Genomic DNA, 11,341 nt, shown 5'->3' with positions numbered 1-11,341 from the left:
AAAAAAAAAATAAAAAATTAAATAAGAAAACCAAGCCTCAACATAAAACCCAAGTTTAAAGTTCATTAAAAACAAAAAAAGCTGAAGAACTCTTATCTATGACATAAATAGACATCAAATAGAAGTGAAAATTCATAATCAGAGGACAGTTGATTATAGGAGTCTTCTAAACATTAAGTCCTTGTGTATATCAAAAGACTTTTCAAAAAAAGAGCAAAAAAGAATCTGCAGGTTGGGAAAAAAATATTTGGCAACAACCTATCAGACCTAATTCATGAAGTTGGAGAAAACTTCATGGAGCTCTTGTGGTTGTGCCACTAAATAAAAGGTGGTGCCTCACTGGCAGTTTGAATGCACCAACTGATCCCAAGGAGAAAGATGGGGAGTGTCTTCCCATGTGATTTACAGCTTCAGAAATCAGTGGAGGGGCAGCAGTGAGTCATTTCCGACACACAGGAATGAGTCTTTTTGAGGTGGAAAACTCCCAACACCTCACCAAGAACAAGATGAACAACTCAATTACAAAATGGGCAGAGGACTTGAAGACACTATACCTAGAGTAAATTCAGGAGGCCAGCAAACACATGAAGAAATGATCATGATGATTAACACTCAAAGAAGTGCAAATCAAAACAATTATGAGATATTATCTCATCCCAGTGACAATAGCAACTTGTAGTAAAATAATAACAAATGCTGGTGAGGGAATGGAGAGATTCAAATTCCAAACCCTACTGATGGTACTCTAAAATGGTCTGACCACATTGGAAAACAGTTTGGCATTTACTTAAAAAGCTGGAAGTAAACCATTTGTTGTCATAATCCCACTGTACATATCCTAAAGAAATAAGCACTGTGACATGAACAGGTATATCCCCATTCATGCTCAGTACAGCATTATTTATAGTAGCAAAGAGATGGAAACAGCTAAGTGTCAGTTATGGGACAAACGGTTGAAAAAACTATACTACTACCACACAACGAAGGACTATGCAACACTAAAAAAAAAGTAAAGAACTCCAGAAAGTCTACATAACAGTTGACTCTCTAATGGCTTTCTGAAGCTATAAATTGTATTGGAGATTTCTCATCTCTCCCTTGAAGTGGCTGATAGATTCCAACTACGAGACAGGCATGACCTTTGGATTAGTAGTGTAACTCCTTATAGACTAGGCCACTGTGACAGAAAAATTGAGAGGAAATTGTGCTAAGTAGTCAATCAATCACAAAAAGACAAATACTGTTATCAGACCATTATAAAAAGCTAAGGAAATCCTTTACGCTCAGAATTGTCCTTTGATGATTATCAGGGATAGGAAAGAAGGGAAAAGGGAGTAAAAATTAGTAAGTAGATACTAGTTACGCATTAACATGGGTGACAGAAAAGGCAATATGGAGAATTAATTAGCAGAAAGCCGCTGAAGAAAGGGAAGCCACAGAGAAGTACTCAGATACAGGCAACAGCAGATACATGGGCAGGCAAGACAAATAGGTAACAGTGGACTGGAGAATTAGAAGAAGTAGGAAAAGTGGAATTGTGTTTACAATTAATGTTATGGAATGTGTATGTGATGAATGTGAAAAGCCAATTTGCTTTTTAACTTTCACTTAAGTTACAGTTTAAAGACATAAAGGAGGAAAAATGGTATAGTTTTTACTGATTTTTCTCTGAAAATAAAATTTTAAAGAAATAGAACTGCTAGTTTTCAGTAGAATCCAGAACAAAAGAAGGCTCTAAAACCGGTTCAGACTGCTGTGCAGGCTGCTCTGCCACTTGGTTATATGATCCAGCTGATCCAATGGTGCTTGAAGTGGCAGTGGCAGAAAGAGATATTGTTTGGAATCTTTGGCAATTCCGTAATGGTGAATCACAGTGCAGACATTCAGGATTATGGAGTAGAGTCTTGCCATCCTCTACAGACAAATTATCTTCGCTTGAGAAATAGTTTTACTTGTCTTTATATTTGAGATGTAATCTATGCTGCAGACCATTTCAACTACATAAGTCTGGCATTTTGGTCATAAGCAGCTTTAAAAATCTTTTGCTAAAAAGTTAATTCCAATTTATAATAACTCCAGCAGAGCAGAACTGGGCCAGATATGGCAGCTTTTTGTCCTGTTTGTACATAGGGTCACTATGAGTCAGAGCTAACTTGATGGCCCCTGTCAGCCACAGTATGTTGACCTTAAGTTGTTTCAGCACTATTTAGTGAAAAAATTACTCCTTGTCATTGAATTGCAGATAGGTATGTTTGTGTATATGCATAAAGGGGTGTGTGTGTGTGTGTACACACATACACATAGAGGTACATATATGTATGTGTATATACATACACACACACACATAGAAATGTATATTTATGTGAGTGTGTGTGTGTTGTGTGTGTGTGTGTGCGAGAGAGAGAGAGCGCGCATATACAAAAGCAAGCAAGCTGAGCTAATAGTCAAATGATAAGGAGCTCCACTGACAACCCAAAGGAGTGGGGTTCAAATCCACCAGTTGCTCTGTGGGAGGAATATGGGCAAATCTCCTCCTGTGGGATTTATAGACCCTGAAAACCTGATGGAGGGCCAGATATGAGTTGATTAGAACTTGACAACAATCTACATTTTTTATACATCAATTTAAGGAGCTCTAGTGGTGGTTGCTCTGATGCTAAACACTGTGACACTGATGTGTCAAATGTGATAATGGTTACCCGTGCTGGACAGCATTAAATGGCGCTCCCAGAGTAAAACAGGCTTGGAAGCAGGAGTGGCATCCACTTCTGAAAAAGCTTGCCTCCAGAAACTCAATGAATTTAGAGAAATGATGAAAGTGATACAAGTGTTCAGGTCTTTCGTTCCTAAGGTTGCTATGAGTCATCTACAACTCAACAACACTTAACAACAACAACAACAACAACAACAACAACAACAACAACAGTGAGCACTGGTGGTCTAGTGGCAAGAAGCTGCACTGCAATCCCAAAGGCACAAAGTTTGAAGCCACAAGCTACTCCAGGGGAGAAGGATGGACAGTCTCTTTCCATGCAATTAACTGTCTCTGAACATGCACAGGATGGTCAGCTGTGGGTCGGTTCTGATGCTGTGGTACACAACAGTGGTGCAGTTTTTAAGTGCTCAGCTGCTAATCAAAAAGCTTGATGGTTCAAATTCACCAGTTCAGCCTCATTAGCTGCTCTGCAGGAGAAAGCTGTGATGGTCTATTTCTATTAAAGATTTCTACCCTTTGAAACCACATTGGCCAGTAATATTTGTCCTTTGGAATTGCTCTGAGTTGGAAGCTATAAGTTGAATCTTCTCAACGACAATGGGTTCTTGGTTTTGTATCAGTTTCTTTCAGTAGTGTTTTATGGTTTTAAGGTCTTGTGTGTATTTCATTAAATTATTCCTTATAGTTGCATGCTGACTCAAATGGTGCACCTTTCTGGCTGTTGAAATCCATGCTCCTAGTACAAAGATGGGCAGTCTCCTCCAGTTTGATTTACCTCATTGGAAAACCAGTGGTATGAGTTGGTTTCAACCTGATGGCATTAATTGCTTGTTGTTGCTATATAGAAATAACATTAATTAGTTTATTTGATTTATAGTTTGTGAGCTTGCTTTATTTATTCTTAGAAGAATGTTTTAGGTATATAAACATGTCTTCTTTGTGTAAGAATTTTACTTCCTTTTTTAAGACCTAAATGCTTTCTTTTTTTCTCTTGCTCTTTTGTATTTTGTTAAGACCTTAAGTAGAAATGCAGTGATAGTTCACATTTGGTCTTAAAAGTAAAACATTATCTTTCATCATAGATTTTTATGCTAACTGCAGATTATTTTTGATAATTTCCTTCATCATCTTGAAGAGGTTACCTTCTGATTTTTCTGTTTGCTGACTCCTGTAGTTATTAAAAGGTCTGACATTTTGTTAAATGATTTCTTTATGTTTTATGTTATCAGATTTAATTGCCAGTCCTCTATTAAGGTGTTTGCTCTTTTTACTTTCTCTTGAATGTCTTTGTTTCATTTTGATGTGTAAGTAATGGGTGGGCTACTATAATGAGCTAAGTAGTGTTATCTCTTTTTTAACTTTTACATAGGAAAAAATATATCTATATCTATATATATATAGATATAGATATATCTGTATTTTATATGAGAGTTATATAGGAGTGGTATTATTTTATCAGGTTGGACAGATCTCACCAATAAAGACAACTGGTCTAAAGTTTTCTTTGTGGAAAGTTTTAGCTTATTAATTCAGTGTCTTTAATACACAAGGGTACGCAGATTTTCTGTTTCATGTCAGTTTTGGTAATCTGCATCTTTTCCCCGCTTTATCTGAGTTGTTGAATTCATTGGAATAAAGTGTTCCTAAGTTTAATTAGACTTTTACTATCTCTGTGATACCCTCATAGCATTCATAATATTAGAAGTTTATATACTTTTTTTCTCCTTGATAAGCAAATGACTCGACGACACATAACAACAATAACTTAAATTATTTTTGTTTTGTTTTCATTTTCATTCAGTCCAAAATATTTTTGTATTTTCTTTTGATTTCATCTTTTGACCTATGAGTTGTTTAAAGTTTGTTTAATAATTTCCAAGTATTTGGGAATTTCCAGCTATTTTCTGTTATTGATTTTAATTTAATTTTGTTTTCATCAGGGAACATATGCTATTATTTTAGCCATTTTAAATTTATTGGAAGTTTATTTTTAAAATAAACCCACCGTGGTCAGGTTTAGTGATTATTCCATGTACATTGGAAAAGAATGTGTGTGATGTTTAGTGGAATTTTCTAGTACTGCCAGTCAAATCAATCTAGTTGCTAGTATTGTTCAAGCCTTGTGTATGCTTACTGATTTTCTGTTACTTGCTCTAGTCATTACTGAGAAACGTTTGTTGAATTCTCATCAATGCTTGGGAATTTGTCTATTTTTCCTTTTAGTTCTTGTCTCATAGATTCTGAAATTCCAGGTGAATATACTTCTAGGACTGTGTTTTTGTAATGAATCAACTTATTTTTTCATTACAAAATATTTCTCTTTCTCCTTGGTAAAACTTTTCATATGCTAGGACTACTACTATTTCCTTACGATAAAATATTTGCATTGGTGCCTTATCTTCTTCCATCTATTTGCACCTTTACATTTCATGTTTTTATTTTTAGGCACCATAAGGTTTGCTTTTACTTTTTTAAAAAGGATCAAGCTGAGAATCTTTCTATTAAATTTTGCCTCAAGTGTTTATTTTTAATCTAGTTGATTCAGTGACTGGGGTAATCGGGATGGGTGTGTCAGAGGCAATGAGTTTGGCACGGGATAGAGCACGGTTTAGGACTGTTGTACATAGGGTCGCTTTGAGTCGCAAACGACTCTACGGCACATAACAACAACAATTGATTCTTTGGGTTTGTTTAATTTGTCCCATTTATTCATCATTTCTCTTTCTTTTCATTCCCTCTTGGATTATTTTTTGAAACCTGTATGTATAAGTCATTTCTCCTTTCCACTTTCTGCTGTTGTCATACATTTCACTTTCATATGTTATAAATAGTATAATATATTGTTACTTAGAAGCAAGAATGAAGAGACTCTGTCTCACATCTTTTGGGCATGTTAAAGAGGGGCCAGTCCCTGGAGAAAGCTATCATGCTTAGTAAAGTTGAGGGTCACAGAAAAAGAGGAAATCCTCAATGAGATAAAATGACCATGTAGCTGCAACAGTTGTCTCAAACATAGCATGTTTGTGAGGATGGTGCAGGACTGGGCAGTATTTCATGCAGTTATGCATAGGCTCACTATGAATCCCTACTAGTACCTAACAACAACAACAACAACGTTTTTTGTTTTAAAGCCATAGTTATATTTTAAAATGTATAAAGTGAGGACAGGTTTGGAAGCAGGGGTGGCATCCACTTCCTGAATAACATGCCTCTGGAAACGCTATGAACTTTAATAAATGTTGATAGTCGTAGAGGGTCTTCAGGCCTTCTGTTCATAGGATCGGCTAAGAGTTATGCTCGACTTGAAGGCAGTCAACAACAAAATGAGGATTGTTTTGTGGATCCCTTGGGAGTTTGCCTTGAGTCTTTTTTTTTTTTTTTTTTTTTTTTTTTAAGAGTTACAGTAATGGTACCAGTAAGGCATGGTCATTCTGGAATCTTTCCTGATGCCTTGGGTGTTTTCACTAGGGTCACTCTAGCTGAACTGGCAGATCTCTCACTCAGTGAGAATTGTTTGTTGCAGCTCCTTGCAAATTCTTTACCTATCCTTGTGAAGTTCTAGACTACATGTTTGCAGTTTAATAGTCAACAACAGAGTTAAGAAATTAGCTGTATGAATTTCTGAAGCTCTTTCTCTATCTCTGCTGATATCATTTGTGCCTCATAGTCTGTCTGCAAATTCCAACTGCACCAGTGTCCCTAAACTGTTATTTTTCTCTTCTTAATTTAGCAAGAACTTCATGCTATGCTTGCCTCCTCCATCCCTGTGCCTGCTAGGAGAAGGTTGGGACAATTGTAAGACTTACTTTATTTGCTTCTGATGTGATCTCTCAGGGCTTTCCATAGTCCAGTGTCTGCAAACAATTTTTCATGTAGTTTGTAGTTTTTCTTAGCTGGTTACACTAGAGCCATTAGTCTGTTTCTGTTTATTCCCATACCTGGTAGACCTTTTTTTTAAATCTAGAGTTGCCATGTCTGTATTTTTTCTTTCAATATATTTGTTGAAAAAAAGAAAGTGTTATTTATTCTGTAAATTTATCTACAGCCTAGATTTTGCTGGCTGCATCCTTTGGTATGATGTAACATGTTTCCCCACCCTGGATATTGCTCATAAAGATGCTGTTCTCTACTGTCTACTTTATTCATAAGTTGTAGTTGAGTCTATTCTTGTTTTGTTGTTGTGTACTGTCAAGTTGGAATCAACCTATAGTTGACCCTCCAGAAGGTTTTCAGAGACAGTAAATTGCATAGGAGGAGATAGTCCATCTTTCTCCCATGGAGCATCTGATGGATTGAAACCACGTACCTTTGTGTTAGCACAGCATTTGCTTGCCATTAAGCCGTCAGAGCTAGAACAGGCATTATTACTGACTGTTTAAACCACACTGAAATCTACTGCCCTTGGGTTCATTTTGATACATGACAGCCCTCCAACAACCAACCTTTTGGTTAGGGCTCTAACACTTAACACACTATGCTACCAGCCCTCATTAATTGTTATTAGTTGCTATCAAGTGGAACACAACTCACAGTGACCCTATGAACAACAACAGAACTGAACCCTATTATCTCTTGTGGCATGCTCATCATCTTTGACATACTTGAGCCCACTGCCTCCCTCAGTGTGTCTATCCATCTAGTTGAGGGTCTTTTGCTGATCATAATGTCACTTTCTAAGGAATAGCCCCTTCTAATAATATGCTCAAAGTATGTGAGATGGAGCTTTGCTATCCTTACCTCTAATGAGCTCTCTGGTCATAGTTTCTTCAAGACATTAATTCTGTTCTTTTGGCAGTCCATGGGCTGGTCAGTACTCTTCTCTAACACCACAATGCAAAGGCATTGATCTTTCTTCTGTCTTGTCCAGCTCTCAGATGCATAGTAGATGACTGTTGAAAGACCATGATTTGAATCAGGCACGCCTTAGTCCTTAAACTGATATCTTTACTCTTCAGGACTTTAGAGAAGTCCCTGACAGCAGACTTTCCCATTACGATGTATTTCCTGATCTGACCAAGAGTGTTGATTGTGGATACAAGTAAGGTGAAATCATTGACAATTTCAATCTTTTCTCCCATCTGTCATAATGTTGCCTATTGACTCAGTGGTGAGGATTTTTCTTTTATTGATGTTGAGATGTAATTTATACTGAAGGCTGTAGTCCTCGATCTTCTGCAGCAAATGTTTCAGATCCTCCTTGCTTTCAACAAGTCATGATATTCTTTGATGTAGGGAGTTGTCCTGTGAGTGTATGATGATAAGCAGCCTCCCTTGACCTCTAGATGTCAGTATAACCCCTTCCCCAGTTGTGACAATCAACAATGTTTTCAGACATTTAAAGAATGTTCTTTTGATAGCAAAATCACCTTGATTGAGAACCCTGATAACTTTTTTGGCTAGATTCCTTCATAAATAATGTGTTTTCCCAACAGCAAGCAGCCAGTATTTACTTTTTCTTGATATTAGCAGCCATTGATGAGCAGATTCATTCATTATTTTTCATCATTGTTAGTTTCTGTTGAGTCACTTCTGAGTTATAGTGACTTGATGTGCATAGATTAAAAGCATCAAAGGCATTTTCAAGCCTAGGATTCTTGAGAAGATCTCCAGGCCTGTTTTTCAAAATGCCTCCGGGTGGATTTGAACACCAATCTTTGATTAATAAGTGAAGTGACTGCATATTCCGAGAACTTGTCATCAATTCATTAGAAGTTACAATATGGTAATAATTGTATCATGCTATCTTTTCTATAAGATGGACAATTTGTCTGGAGAGAAACATTCCAGGGATCAAAAAGTTGTCCTCAGCCTAGCCTCTGTGTGCTCATGGACAACTGCTGTCCCTCCCTCTGCTCTTCATGCATCTCAGGTGAAGGCTATTCTTTATTTCCCATGTGGTGCCTGTCTGCTCCCACAGAGCAGACTCCCACATCTGAGGCTTAGGTATTTTCATCTAAAGTAGTTTGGGATTAACAGCACAAATTGAACTAGTCTACAGAGTGTCCTTTTATAATGTTTTTAATTTTTATCATGCATCATGATGCAGATATATTTAGGCTTTGAAAGGCTTTGCATTATATTAGTAAGGAATCCTACAGCAGAGCAGAAAAGGGTTGTGCGTACTCTTTGCCTCTTAACTTCATTTAGAATTGCCCTCATCTTGTCAAAGACCTTCCGGAGCAAACCAAAAACTGATGTCACTTTCTTTTGAGTCAGTACATCTGTTTGTGTTTGATTCTTTCTGTGGCTTGCCCTCCCCTTCTTAGCCCTTCCTAAAGACTCTGAGAGTCGGTTTAGGAATTATTCAACGTAATGGGAGGGTGGAGAGACAGCACAAGAGAGGAAGACCCTCGATGAGACGGATTGAGTCAGTGACTGGGATAATGAGGTTGGTGAGTCAGAGACAATAGGATTGGCACAGGATAGAACAGGGTTTAGGGCTATTATATAGGGTTGCTATGAGTCGCAGGTGACTCGATGGCACATAACAACAACAACAATCTCAATTAATGGTGTAGGGACACTGCCTCACAATGGGCCTTTGTCTTCCTGTTTCCACTTTTCCTACTCACATATTTTTCCACATAGTTCTAAAGACTGAGAGTGTAGTTAAAAAACATGAGATAAGACCAGATGACAAATACTAGCTTTATGCAAGAGACATAAATAGAAGTGAAGCTGAGAACACTAGTGCATTCTGCTATTCTCAAGGACTCGCCTCCATCAGCAGCACCTGAACTTGGAGGCTGCACAGTCAAGACAGGGCTGGCTTTTTATACATATGTTCTGTAGCCACAACTTGGATTCCAGGGGTTTATGCTGAATTGAATAAATAATCTAATAATAATAATCTAAATAATAACACACCCTGGAAGAATTTTCAGTCCTGTGCCTTCTTTACTTTGTTTCCAGAGGGATGTCTTTTCTGGATGTAATGTGTCCAGTGCTGGAGATGTACCTAGAACCCAGAAAAGACAAATTAAAAACACCAAATGTATGCGGCACAAGACTAAGGGTACTTTAAAGGCCTTGGTAAAAAGTGCAAGGGGGAGGCTACCAGAATAGAGGACAAGCAAGCTTCAGAGAAGGCAAGATATTTTGTCCTTAGCAGGACTGTGAGTAGGATTTCAACAGGCATGAAAGTTAAGTGAGGACCATCCTGGGCAGTTGTTATGAGTATATTGCTAGTTTAATGATTTTTTTTTAAAAAAGTAGTCTGCTAGTTTATAGTATTAATAAAAGTTAAAACCATAAATCATGAGTTAGGAGATAAGACTTTTTATGTTACTTTTTTCCATTTTTTTCTTCCCTAGTTTTGATCATGAGCCGGTTTAATCATTTGGTACCAAATGACTGACTTATCTTTATTATTTTTAAGAACATTTTTTATTTTATACTGATTTACTTAAAATAAAGTTTATATACATTGTTTCCCATTTCCTTTACCCAACCCTCACTCTACCCATCTAATTGCTGACCAAATGATTACCCTTCTCCCTCTCCTGTCCTCACCACTCTGTTCCCACCCTCTCTCCATGAATCCTCATACACGTTTTGCTAGTTAGCTATTTCTACAATAATCGTCTTGTACAATATTTATCTTTATGGGACTGAGTTAGTTCACTTAGCATAATACTCTCCAGTCCATCCCAAGTTAGGTAGTGATTTTAAAAATCATTGTTCTTTCATGCTGCATAGTATTCCATCATGTAAATACCTTAATTTCTCAATCTGTTCAGTCATGGTTGTAGTTTGGGATGTTTCCATGTTCTTGCAATGGTGAATAATGCTGCTATGAACGTTGGTATAAAACTCTCTATTTGTGCCTCGGTTCTCATTTTCTCAGAATATATTCTAAGCAGTGAAATAGCTGGGTCAGATGAAATTTCTGTGTTCATTTTTCTGAGGAAATGCCAAACTACGTTTGTTGTTGGCTATTGTAAATGGTATTGTTTTCTTGGTTTCCTTTTATGAGTTCTTTTTTGTTACTGTAGAGGAATCCTATTGATTGTTTAGATATTGATCTTATATCTTACTAAATTGATCCACTAGCTCTAATGGTGTTTTTGTTGAATCCTTAGGGTTTTCTGTACACTGTCATAACCATATCTTTGCTGATCTGGATGCCTTTTATTTCCTTTTCTTGTCATATTACCCTATCAAACACTTGTAATACAATATAGAAGTGGAAACAGTGAGTATTATTGTCTGGTCCCTGTTCCCAAGGAAAATGCTTTTAGTCTTCTTTTTCCATTGAAAATGATATGGGTTCTTGGTTTTTCATATATATTTTTCACTATGTTGAAAAAATGATCTTCTGTTCCAATTTTGCTGAGTGTCTTTATCAGGAAAGGGTGTTGGATTTTGTCAAATGACTTTTCTGCATCAATTGTTAAGATCATGTGGTTCTTGTTATTTGTTTTGTTAATGTGGTGAATTACCTTGACTGTTTTTCTTATGTTGAACCCTAATTGTATAACTGTTAAAAATCCTACTTGGTGATGATTATTTTTTTATGTGCTTTTTGCATTCTATTGCCTAGGATTTTGTTAAGCATTTTTGCATCTATATTCAGGAGATAATGGTCTTTAGTTTTCTTTTTTGGTAATATCTTTGCCTGGTTTT

At 36.8% G+C, this 11,341-nt stretch overlaps 1 protein-coding gene across 1 annotated transcript in view; it reads right to left on the bottom strand.

Moving 5' to 3' along the window:
• Positions 1 to 10,459, bottom strand: part of LOC102864657 (basic proline-rich protein-like) — a 15,655-nt gene extending 5,196 nt beyond the window's left edge. The window contains exons 1-2 of the mRNA XM_006882487.1: positions 10,434 to 10,459; positions 9,618 to 9,674 (exon numbers count right to left, since the gene is read on the bottom strand). Of these exons, the coding sequence (XP_006882549.1) occupies positions 9,618 to 9,674; positions 10,434 to 10,459 (83 nt within the window). The remainder of the gene's footprint in view (positions 1 to 9,617; positions 9,675 to 10,433) is intronic.
• Positions 10,460 to 11,341: the final 882 nt, after the last annotated feature.

Source organism: Elephantulus edwardii, unplaced genomic scaffold, assembly GCF_000299155.1.
Source record: "Elephantulus edwardii isolate Elephantulus edwardi_28Jun2011 unplaced genomic scaffold, EleEdw1.0 scaffold00020, whole genome shotgun sequence".
Classification (NCBI taxonomy): domain Eukaryota; kingdom Metazoa; phylum Chordata; class Mammalia; order Macroscelidea; family Macroscelididae; genus Elephantulus; species Elephantulus edwardii.
Note: the sequence above shows the minus strand (reverse complement) of the source record. Positions and strands in the feature narration are given on the sequence as shown.